Below are 12990 nucleotides of genomic sequence, written 5' to 3' on the forward strand. Positions count from 1 at the left end.
GGCACTGTTTCTAGAACAGAACAGAAGCTACACTTTCCCCATCCTCCCTCCACCCTCCACCCCCCATTTAAAACAAAGCAAATGGAACAAAGACCACAAACCCTTGACATAAAAAGAGGCTACATTCCTTTGGAGTTTGTTACTTCTGAGGATAAGGTGGATCCTGGGCAGTGTCTGGCTAGCTCTCAAGGCCAAGCCTTGGTACCAATCTTTTATCATGTGTAAAAAGTTTAAAAAAAAAAAAAGAAGAAGAAAAAGAAAAAGAAACCTTTTTAAGAGTTGTGAAGCAAATACAAACAAGTGGTGGGAACTCAATATTTTGGAAGCACTAAATGAATGGAAAGCAGTTAAGAGGCCAACCATCCAAATGCTTTTGAAAATAGTGAACTGCATTGGGGGAAGGTGATACCTATTGCCTAATTTGTCCTTTTAAAAAAATAAATAAATCAGTAATTCCATTATACCAATAACTAAAAATCATCATCTTTACATAGTTCCATTTCATGTCATAGTTATAAATTGTTGGTCCTAAATAGTTCCTTTTTTTTTTTTTTTTTGTCTCTCTATACATTAGTTATATAAAAATCAGATCAGGTTCTTGAAACAGCTTCTTGGAGTTCTCTCTTCCTGCGTGCTACCAGCCTATCTGCCTATTGTGGTCCCTTTCTATAACTGTCTACCAACACCTGTAGGTTTACAAAAGAATCAGTCTGGGATGATACAGTTTATACTGCCACCACAGATATGTCAAGGCTTTTTCTTGAGGCCAGTAAACTCTCCTTAAGACCTGACAATTCTCCCTGAATGTTGGACCTTTTGTACAATACCTATCCAAAACAAAAGAAAATAGAAAATAAAAAACAAAACAAAATTTGAGCAAAACAAAATCAAATTTAATGGTCTTAAATGCAAAAGTAAAAACAAACAAAAAACACAAAAAAGCAAAAGAAAATTTAACAGAAACAGAACAAACCCAAAATAGTGAAGGCAGCATGAAGAAAACTTTGGGGGTTAATCTTTAAAACTACAAATTAAAGTCTTCTTGTTAATAGATAACTGGCAAGAAATAAGTACTTTTCTGCTGAGTGTTCATATGAAAGCAAATTTTCAAAACAAAACCCTACTAAGATAGAAAAAGAATCTAGCGCTCACAAGAAGGGATGCGAGAAATACAATGCTCAAATGTTTATGTGTTATTACAAAATAGAGCTATCCTTGTGAATTTCAACTAGGTTGAATGATATTTGAATCTGCAAAGTTCTCTCAAAAGATAATGTACCAGGATGTAGTGCACCAGGCATACGCTATTTGGACAAAAGATTCAGGATGTCAAAGGAGCAACATATGTTCACACTGTTTTGGAGATTAAATTTGACTCTGGAATCTTCTTGGAGTTTCTTTGAAACTCTTTGGTCCATTCCTACTCAAACTTGGGCTTCTGAAAAATCTTTGTACTTTAATTTCGACAGCTTGGCCACGGCTCAGCGTGCAACTTACCTCCCCAATGGTGTTAAAAGTCAGGCAGGCATGCTACTACTTACAAGACCACTTAAAAAAAAAAAAAAACTGAAGATTAAGTCAACAGAAAAATGGCAATGAAAACTGCTTCAGAAAAGCAATTTACTGTCAACTAAGGCGTCAATCATTTAAAATGCTTAAGCTATTGAGAAAAAGCACACTCAGCGTCAGTCTAACATCTTTAGTTTAACAACTAAGAAGAAAAAGAATTGTTTTTCCAGTTTGTGGAAACACTAAATGAAACAAATGTTAGACAGTCTTATAAGTTAAAGCATGCTTCAATTTTACCACCATCCAGAGGGGCTGGTTAGTTAATGCAGTCTACTAAGATTTCTGTTTCATATATATTTTAAAGGAAATAACTTAAGAAACGTAAAATTGGTCTAACATTGTGGGATCTCAAACATTTGAACATGTCAGTTGCATCCCAGAGTATAAAAAACCTTTTCATTTCTCATTTAGACTAAGACAAACACATGAAAATTGGCGCAAAATGAGTTTTACACTAACAAAAAAAATGCTTCAACTGGTGTCACTCTGAGTGAGCTATTCCGTACCAAACAGCGGGAGCGAGTTATTTGTGGGCCTTGTTGGTTTTGAAGGAAACCTGCAAGATTTTGTCCCCCAGGCGGTAGCCATTGAGACTTGCTATGGCCATGGCGGCTTCTTCATAGTTTGTCATGGTCACAAAACCAAAACCTTTGCACTTGTTGGTGTTGAAATCGCGAATAACTTTCACATTGGTAACCGCACCAAAGGGGCCAAACATCTGCCAGAGGATTCCCTCATCAGCATCTTGACCAAGGTTGTAGATGAAGATGCACCAGCCAGAAGATGCGTTTCCTGGGACATTTACACCAGAAAGCCCAGTCATGTGATCTACACCCATAGGGGAGAACCTAGCAAATAAAAAGCACAATATTCATGTAAAATTTCAATTCAATCAAATGAATCAACATGGAAGAAAAACAACTGAAGATAGATAAAAACTCTCAAAAAAACCACCAGTGGAGGCAGTTTGTGGGCCCCTTTCCTCACATTCCCTCTTCCCCCAAACAAAAATAAAAATAACAGTGGTATGACTGCTCAATACTACGGGTGGTGAAAAAGATGGAAACTTAAATATCATCAGGGAACAATAGCAACTTACATACTTAAACTAAGAAGTATTGGGCAATGAGCAGAAGTCACAAGAGATGGTAGAATTACTGACCCCAGTTAACCAAGGCTAAAATGGAATATAATGATCCCTTTGAAAAACTAAATCTGGGGCAGTAAAATGATTTCTCCTCCCAAGGCAAGCCATATTTGCTCTCTAGCTTTCTGCATCTTAACTTTTGGAGCATGGAGCATGGAAATGAAGGTTCCTTGAATCTAACATCTCAATATCTTTAGAAACCCTTTTCTGATAACATTATGAACTCTCTTAATGGGAAGAAAGAATGGGGAGACTGGTTTACTTCTGTCCCTTTCTCCCTATCATAACTGTTCTTTCCTTTAGAATCTCTAGAAGATCAGTGGAAAAAGAACTCTGAGTTTATCTCTTCTGAAAGCACCCTTTTCTCCTGAAGGATCTATGGCACCAGCCAGGATAACTGGATAACTTAGCACAGGGAAATCTTCAATGAGCAGAAGTGATCAAGATGTACCTGCCGGTAAAATAGAACAGACCAGGTAATTCAACTGAGGTCTTTATAACCCAAATGACTGTGTCCCCCATTGGGACCTGAGACCTAGTAGAATAGCAACATCACTGGTTGAGATCCCACAGCATTAGTACCTGTAAATCACCTTTTCCAAAATGACACTTCTACAAATAATTACTTGTAGAAGTATAGATCACAGGATCCATTCTACCCAAGGGATATCTTACAATTTTAAAAGATTCAGTCTTGGAAAAAGCTTAAGACTGCTAAAACATGAAATAGAACTGAAAAACCTGAAATATACTCTGGAGATGGCCATTAATTCTACTGGTCTAAATGACTTAAAGTAAACAAATTTAAAGACTGGATTCAGACTGTAATGGGTAATAGTTAGCAGATCCAACATATATGCTTGTCCAAGTATGGAGCATGCTATGTCTTGAAAGATCATTAAAACATTATTGGGTAATAAAGGGGGATAAGACTATAGAGCAATGAAAGGGACATTATTATCTTTGTGCTACTTCCATGAAATATACTTTTCAAAGAGGCCTATTTTTAAAAAATAGTCAGAAACTGAAATATACAAAATGGCCACAATTTTAAACACTGAGACAACTGTTTAGTCCTGAACATGTAAATATTTGAGCTGACATGATAAACTAGTAGGACTCTCTTTTAAGGAATTTCAAAGCTATCTGGGAAAACAATTAGGTAATGCCATCATTATTGAGAAAAGGTGTGCAATTTTCAAATACACAAACTTCTGCTGAAGTGTTTAAAAAAAAAAAAACAAAAAAAAACTAAAAATAGGGGCCTGCTTGCGTTGTAAAATATTCCCAGAAGCAGCTGCTCCCCCAATCAATATGGAGGTAATTCCTAATATGAATAAAACTGAGCCAAAATTTCATATGACTTTCGCTACACTGAAAAAATACCTCTGAGCTGCTATTTCAGTCATATTTTTATTTACATTTTTGTGATTTGAAATTCTGGTCAGTGGATTTCTATTTTGGCAATCACAGCTGATTTATTTTACATCAACAGTCATAAAGAAAGAACCTATTTCCTATTTTAATAAGAAGATTCAAAAACTTTTCTTTCTTATGAAGACTTTTTCCTGAAGTAATCACCACATTTAATACTGAATTCTTTTGTGGACTCTCTTCCTTCTTTGTTAACTAACCCCTTTTTCCTTTCATCTCTGATTATTCTTCCCTTCCTCCTTTTCATTCTCATCTTTTAGGCTTTTTTTTTTTTTTTGCTATTCTCTATTAGCTACTCACGCTTTTTTGCTCCTGTCTGAAATTTTGGTTCTTCTCGGTTTTCCTTTTTTTCCTTTCTATCTCCTTAGATAAAAGTTCCCATTCTTTTCATCCATTCTTTCCTTGTTCTTTTGCTCCATTACTTGATTGTTTATTACTTAGCAGTTACTCTATATTCACCACCAATCAAGAGAGATAATCTGACTTAGTGGAAAGAGTACTGCTGTCCTTGGGGCCTGAAATCCTGGGTTTAAATTCTACTTCTGACATTGCTTAGCTTTGAGACTTTGGACAATACCTACTCATCAATAAAGGAGGATATTATATCTAACCCCAAGTTTCCTACATAAGTGGACATGAGGAAAGCACTTTGCAAATCTGAAAAGTGCCAGAGAAGTGGGAGCTGTGATAGCTGCATTATGATTTTCAAGGAGCATCCAGTTTACTTCTTAATAATAAAAGAAAAAAAAAGACCCTTCAATGATTTGCCTTTAAATTAGCAGAGCCATGTAAAAAGAGGTCAGATAACTCATTTGCAGCATAGGGTATTGGGAGGTATGGAGTACTAAACTTTCATCAGGCCTTGGAAAACAAATTTCACCTGTGGGATTGAACAAGTCCTTCTGACCTGATTTCTCAAACACAAAGATGAGGATATCTGATGAGAAACGTACTTCTGGTATTTACAGTCATGAAGAAAAATCCTCAGCCCGCTAGGGAGATCAGTCAACATGCCATTTCTGTTTAACAGAAAAAGAGGCTCAGAAAGTTGTGACCTGCCTCAAGGTGGGCAGCAAGGCAGCAGCAGCAAAGCCAACTTTGAAATTCCAGTTCTGCATCTACTCTGTAGTAGTCTACCAAATAGGGACAGTCTCCTAACAAAGGGGACCACTATTACTGGGGCATTTTCCAAGATGGAAAAAACCAAGTTCCCTGCATCTATTATTGCTCACATTTGAAAAAAGAGTTTTAAAATAGAGCATATAAAAGACAGGTTTGCCCTAGAGCTGTTGGTCAAATATCTAGCAGGGCATCTGAAAATTTTGTAAAACAGAATCCCATCCCAACTATGCCTGCTGATTTCCCTGTGGGTGGACTGCTTCAGCTTATTTTTTGATTCTCATTTAACTAGAGACTCTGAGTTCAAGCACTTTACATAGCAGGAATCTTGCCCATTTTCCACCCCCTCCCCTTTGATTCCAGCTCAAGAAGACACCACTATGGAAATCAGCGTTTTCATAAAGATACATTTTTGGTTTTGGGTGAGGGAAGTATTCCAATACAACATATCAGTTTTGAACAATTTCATTTTAGCAATATTCTCATATAACTGATGCACACACCAGGACAAAGCTATTTATAGCTTTAAAAATGCAGCTCGGGTCCTAAATGGAAATGGATTGGGGTAAGAGTTTCAGCAGAGACCTAAAGTGAATTAGTCCTCCTGACCCACCTGAATCTTTGTGCCTGATGATGAACTGGCCCTCCAAATCGTCTAGCTGGTGAGTGATACAGCTGAGAGAGCAGTGCCACATTTTTATTCTGGTTAGGATTGGCTGCAAACTTCACTGTTATGGGTTCGGAAGAACCTGGGGGTTTATGGCCATTGAAACTGGTAATTGCCTCTTCTGCTTCTGATCTTTTGTCAAACCGGATAAATGCAACCCCTCTGGACAAACCTTTTTAACAAATCAATAAAAATGCAGTTAGGGAAAAATGCATGCACTTTTGAAACTGAAAAACAAAAGTCAAACTCTTCCACAGCCTAACTAGTTTATATTGATAATTTGGGAGATGGGATAAATCAACAATAAACTAAAATATGAAAACAAATTAACGTATTTTTCTCAAACAACTCACCAAGTGACTTAATAAAAGAAAACTGAGTGTTGTCATTCAGCCTAAATGACTATTCCAAGACATAGGAAATACTGTGGCAAATCACATTTTGAGGAACAATATTCCAAAATAATTGACAAAAAGTCTTATTCAATTCAAAAACAATATGAAAAAGGATATTCTATGATAGACTTTCTTGTTGCTGCCAAAACAAAGCGCACAAGATGCTTTTATATTTAAAGACTAAATGTGTTTACAACTGTAGTAGGCTTTGTAGATTATCTAAGTCAACTAGGTACCTCCCTCTCTTCTCCAGTCTCCCCACCCAAAACAAAAAAACAAATTACATAAGCAAGGACAATACAGTACTGTGGATAGAAACCCCTACCCTCTTGTTACTAGAAAAGTGACCTAGAGATGTACACACACTACCTCACAGGATGCTTTTTTGCCTCTCCAGTTTAGGGGCCTCACCAACTAAAACAAGTTATCACTACTTTTAGTTAAGCTTTAATTTGGAGCTACTTCCAAATAACTTTATTCTCTGCTTCTGAATATAGACTTCCACTAACTATCATTCTAATACTTCCCTATGAGAAGCAGAGAACATTGTCCCTTGAGGACTAAACATGGAATTAATTTATTTTCTCTTTGGCTTGTCTTCCTCTATCATCTCCAATAAGATCGAGTTCAGGTGATTTTTGCACAGAAGTTCCCTTCTTCTAAATGAAGAACAATAGTGCTGGAAAAAATAGACACAAGGCCCACTTGCTCAGCAGAAGTAGCAGTTCACTTGTGCTCCAGCAAGGCTAGAGAAAGGTTCCTGCTAACAAGCAGACAGCTAAGATGTTTCAAAGCTACAGTTTTTGAAACAAGTCCATGAAATTCTGGGAAGACAAAATCTATCACTCCTAGTAAAGGATACTAGCAAAGGAAGCAAAATTAACAGTCTTCATTAATATCATTCAATAGACGGTTACACCTTATTGGTCAGGCATCACTGAGAAACCAGAAATTCTATATTCGTGAATTTTTCAGATAACTATACTTCAATCACTTAAGTTCAAAACTTTTTCACAATAATCACAGCAGATGTAAACTCCTTGAAACTATCACCTAGTTCCCCATCTGTTTTTAAAAACAGTAACCATTATTTTGAAAAATGGGCAGGAAGTGTGTACCTCTATTCTCAGTGATTGTTGTTTAGGCTACTGACCTGGAACCACGTAGTTGCTGTTGGGTGTCTGTAGAGCTACAAAGAGGTGGGCTACAACAGAAATGCCCTCATGGCCTTCTGAGGACTAATAAGGCTATTTGTCACCCCCCCCCCCCCCAATAGCAAATGGTTCCAGATTTCTGTATTTGAAGTTCCATGTCTGTGTTTTAAAGACTTTATTTTGCTGTCAATTCTCATGTTGCTTTTATTGTGTGCTGCTAAGTAGCACTATTTCTCTCCCCCCTTTCTCACAGACACTCCCCTCCCCCAGCCAAACATATCCATCTCTCACCTGCTATAGGCCAGGAAATTAGATCATTAGAATTGCCACCATTGGGCTAATCACTAAAATCAATGCCATCGCTTTGGCCAATTATTCAATCCCTAACCCTAACCCGACTCTAACCCTTAGATTTCTTCAGGCTGGTGGTATTCTAAGACTACAACTCTTGTCTCTAATTTGTCCCTAAAATTAGTCCAATCCACCCTACACTCAAGAATTATCAGAAATACCTTCATACTTCTCAAAAGACCACTTACCAGCCCTGTTCCTATTAGTAAACAGCTTCTGAAATTTGATCTCCCTACATCTTCTACGATTGATCAATTAGGATATGGAATTCAAGGAGTCAGTGCTCCTGATTTCTACTCTCTTTAAGAGTTTATCCTAAATGACCTTTAAATCATTAACATGCCTGATAATACATTCACAGAGTGAATCCTTAACAGCATTATGAAAATTTTTTTATTTTAGCATTATGAAAAAAGATACTTAAGGGTGACTGATAGTAATGATAAGATTGAGGAAAATAGAAAGTATAAAGATAGTAAGTTGGATGTGTAAAAGAGCAAACACAAAACTGAGTTAAGAATTCAAGTAAAGGAATAATGTATTTACTGAAACCTGGAGGCAAGGTAAAAGAAAATGAATATGATTATTAAAACTAAAGAAAGAAGAGTTTGAATTTGATAGAGAAATCCTACAGGCATGCTATTGAACTGGGAATTCTGGCAATTCTTTAGCAAAGAGTGAATTGTAGTTTAAGGCACAGATTAGAGACAACAGGTTGTGTTCTATGATCTATCACCAGCTTTGTGAGATCTGAGATAAGAGTAGCATCCTTTGATAGGAAGTCAAGAGTATCTTGCTTTTCAAGTATGGCTGATATAGTGGATAACCTTAAACAGAATTATGCTGAAGACCAAATAGAGCCACCCAAGCAATTAATTGTGAGCAAAGTAGCTCATAATTCTTGGCTGTGCTCCCCCTCAACTCCAATAAGCTTTCTCAACCCTTTGAAATTGAAAAAGCTGCAAAGAATAATGGGCCTTTCCCAGGGAATAATTTTGGGTCCAATTTGCCTGCCACTAAATAGTACTTAACCAGACCCTAATTATAATCATAGTTTTCTTTTAAAAAATCATATCTGTCAAAGAAACAACTTTCTTAGTACTGGGGAATGGACAGGAATGAAAGACTCAGTTTTACACTAGCATACTAGCCTAGTTATCCTCAAGTGCATACATGAAGACTGTGAGGGAATATTTAATAAGTCTTCACCCTGACTGCCACTTTGCCATCACCTAAATAAGATCTTGTTTTCTCACCACACTCTTCCCCCAATATATAACATTTTCCTTTTTTGTCATCTTTGTCAATCTGACAAGTATAAGGTGGAATCTCAAAGTGCTTTAATGGGCATTTCTCTAATTACCAGAAATTTGGAGCATTTTTTCATATGAGTATTGATAACCTGGGTTTCTTTCCAGAACTACTTATTCATATCCTTAGACAAATTATCAACTGAGAAATGACATTTATTCTTATAAATTTGAATCAGTTTTTTATTTCTCTTGGAAAGAAAACCTCTAGCAGAGAAACTTGCTGTCTGTTTGTAAGGGTTTTCCCCCCTCTTTTTTTTTTTTTTTTTCAATAGGATAGGGATAAGGGAGAGAAAATACTTTTGTTAATAAAAAAATTTTTTTCTCAAGAACTCAGATGTGTGTTGGCAAATGCTACAGATTTTCTACAAATGTGGAATGTTTCATGCACTTTCAAATGAGGTCACTGCATTATCAATTTTACTTAGTAATGAGATCTGTCACAGAATAGAAATAATCTGAAAAATGTTCATAATATAAAAAACAAAATACATCAATAAAACTTTTTTTCTTTTTTTTGTTTGTTTTTTGAGGCAATTGGGGTTAAGTGACATACCCAGGGTCACGAAGCTAAGAAGTGTTAAATGTCTGAGACCAGATTTGAACTCAGGTTCTTCTGACTTCAGGGCTGGTCCTCTATCCATTCTGCCACCTAGCTGCCCCAAACTTTTTTTTTTTTTAAAGGAACATGAAACCAAATTTTAAGTGTTCCCATGGAATATTTTTCTATATAGCTACTCAGAGAGAACATTCTCTTACCAAAGTACAAATAAGACTTTTTTTTGAAACTAAGTCCCAATGAATGAAATGGTTACTTTCCCCAGAAAATATTTCCAAACTTCCTTAAATAGGAAATTCATCTCACTATAGAACATCAGAAGTATAAAAGAAGACAGCTATGGGATACTCACCTTATGTTGGAAACTTTTCTTATTAGATTAGATTCATGACTATTTAAGCAGAACTTAAAAACTATTCAAAATATTCAAAATCAATCATCTCACAGGCCAATACCAACTGCATGAGAACTCTTCTAACTTAGAAAACTTTGTAACAATTACAAAAAAGCCAGTACCATTAATGTTTCCTAGGAAAAAAATATTAGGGAATAAACTCATTCCCTAGAAAAAAATAATAGTGAAAAGGTTTTTCAAAACAAAAGGATCATTACAAATATACATATATAACTTTTCGCCTTTTTGTATTAAGTTTGAAATAACATTACAAATGATAATTACATTAGGTTTTCTGGAAATTTTGGAAGAGAACTTTGATGAAAAAATTTCTAGAAGATCAATTTTAAGTTATTTTTTAAATTAGAAATATATCTACTCATAAGAGAGCTTATTTTAGAATTAAACTCTATTATCTGAGAATTAAAAATACCAAATAGTATGAACTTTACATGTTATAAACATATTGCAAAATAAATAAAGGACTGTATTATAAAAATTCCACCAGTTCTGGTTATTAGGAGGTTTCAATACAATTTCCCAAAATATAAATCTTTTAATATTAAGAAACATTTCAAAAAAACACAAAAGACAGAACTTTAGTTTCTAACTGAAATGTTTTTAAACATCCTCCATCACCCCTTCTTATCACTTAACTTATAGTGCAATAAACCTTCCCTCTATATATCAGTAGTAAGATTTCTGGCCACTTAGTAGCAAGAAGTCCTGCAGGGGTCATTCACAACAAAAGCTTCTATTAACAAGGAACAAGTACCAATCAGCCAAGCTTAATCTCCCCTCCAACTACAATCTCCTTTGGAAGTACATGAGATAAAGCAGGTTCGGAAATGATCTATTCTATCTTGTAATTTTTATTCACATGGCTGTTTCCATTAAAAAAAGAAATAATTCTGTTGAAACAACAGAGAATGGGAGATATTAACAATACCTTCCAGTGCCACAGCATGGCTACTATTTTTCAGAACTCCTTTCTCACTTTCCTCCCTTTCTCCTTTAATTATTCCAATTAAATTTTCCCCTTCCTATCTCTTTGATCCATTCTGTATTCTCTTTTAAAAACTGTTGACTCTTAACCCCAAAGCCAAAAGAAGGAAATATTTTGTGTCACTTTGCTAATAATTGCCATTGTCATTGCTTTTACTCACCTGAAGTAGCAGGAACTAAAAAGAGTCTTTTGACCTTATCACTCTAGCAAAACTACTCTCTTGAAAGTTACCAGTGATCTCTTAGTTGTCATATTCAATGGCCTTTTCTTAATCATCATTCTCCTCAATTCTCTGCATTTTTAGACACTGGATCACTTTTTCTTACTCAATACTTTCTTGTCCCTAGGTTTTTGAGACACCATTCTCACCCATCTCACCATTCCTCTATTTTCTTTGCTGCATTCTTCTTCTAGCTCATTTAACCACAGGTGTCCCTCAGGGTCCTATCTTGAACCTTTTTCAATTCTCTTTCTATCTGACTTCAATTGGTAATCTCATGAGCTTCTATAAATGCACAATTCTCAAATCTATCTGTTGCGTCCAATCCCTCTGTTAGCATCCAATCTCAAATCTCCATCTGGCTTTCAGATATATTGAGCTAGATGTCCAGGAGACAACAAAATTAATGTCTAAAATGAAACTCATTGTCTTCCCCCCTAAAATTTTCCCTTGCTTCCATCTTTCCTTATTACTAGAGAGGGTAACACCCTCCTCCCAGTCCCTCAGACTTACAATCTAGGAGTCATCCTGGACTGTTCACTATATCTCCCTCCTTATCCCCCCATAACCACTCTTTTGCCAAGGCCTGCCAATTTCACCTTTACAATATCTCTTGAGTATGGCCCCTTTTTTCCTCTGACTCTTATACCATCCTGGTGTAGAACTTCATTATCTCATGCCTAAACTAATGCAAACCCTAACCCCTATTCAACTAACTCCAGTGGCTTCCTATTGCTTCTAGAATAAAAAAAAAAATGCTCTCTTTAGCTTCAAAGCCCTTCATAACCTAGTCCTCTCCTACTGTCTTCTTACATCACCAAACCCTACTCTTTGATCTTGTAACAATGTCTCCTGGCTATTCCATGAACAAGCCCCTCCATCTCTCAACTATGGGCATCTTCTCTGGCTGCCCTCATGTCTGCAACATTTTCTCTTCTTCACTGACTTCTGATTTCCCTGGCTTCCTTTTAAATTCCCACTAAAATCCCACTTTCTACAGGAAGCCTTCTTCAATCCCTCTTAATTCCAGTGTTTTTCTTCTGTTAACTATTTCCTATATATATGTATATTAAGCTTGGTTTGTATATATTTATTTGCATTCTATGTCCCCCATTAGATTGTAAGTTCCTTGAAAGCAAGGACTGTCTTTTGTCTTTTTTTGTATTCTCAGCACTTAGCACAGTCCCCAGCACAGAGTAAGTGCCCATTATATGATAAACTAACAAGGACTAAGGGAAGAATTTAAGTCTTCTATTAGAAGACTAAAGTGCAAATGTGATTCTTTAGTCAAAGCTTGATAGTCCAGGAGAAAACTCCTGATGGTACATTTCTAAAAAGGTGTTCATATCACCTTTGGGTAGATGCCAAAAGTATACTCTGAGATAAGATTTCTACTTTGTTCTGGGAAATAATATAACAACAAAACCCGACCATTTAGCTATTTAAATACACTTCCATATTATTTCTCAGTTTTTAGTAAACATCTTGTTAACATCTAAACTCTTTATTTCAAAACATCGGCTTAGCAAGGGCTATTTATTGACTCTGCTAAATCTCTATTCTTGCTCTGTGGTCTGATCATTCCACAAGTCTGTTGCTGTCTGCCTTAAAAGAGTCAATCACTTGATAACTCTCAAGATGGAGTGGAAATAGTTTCATTATTTT

The 12990-nt window shown here is 36.0% G+C and overlaps 1 protein-coding gene across 3 annotated transcripts in view; it reads right to left on the reverse strand.

Moving 5' to 3' along the window:
* Positions 1–540: 540 nt before the first annotated feature.
* Positions 541–12990, reverse strand: part of ELAVL1 (ELAV like RNA binding protein 1) — a 68977-nt gene continuing 56527 nt past the window's right edge. For 2 of the 3 annotated variants that reach the window (XM_031948290.1, XM_031948291.1), the window contains 3 exons: positions 5883–6108; positions 5104–5169; positions 541–2417 (listed from right to left, as the gene is read on the reverse strand). In XM_031948290.1, coding sequence (XP_031804150.1) covers positions 2093–2417; positions 5104–5169; positions 5883–6108 — 617 coding nt within the window. In that variant the 3' untranslated portion in view covers positions 541–2092. The remainder of the gene's footprint in view (positions 2418–5103; positions 5170–5882; positions 6109–12990) is intronic. The other variant, XM_031948292.1, reaches the window with a different exon arrangement.

This window comes from Sarcophilus harrisii, chromosome 1, assembly GCF_902635505.1.
Source record: "Sarcophilus harrisii chromosome 1, mSarHar1.11, whole genome shotgun sequence".
Taxonomy (NCBI): domain Eukaryota; kingdom Metazoa; phylum Chordata; class Mammalia; order Dasyuromorphia; family Dasyuridae; genus Sarcophilus; species Sarcophilus harrisii.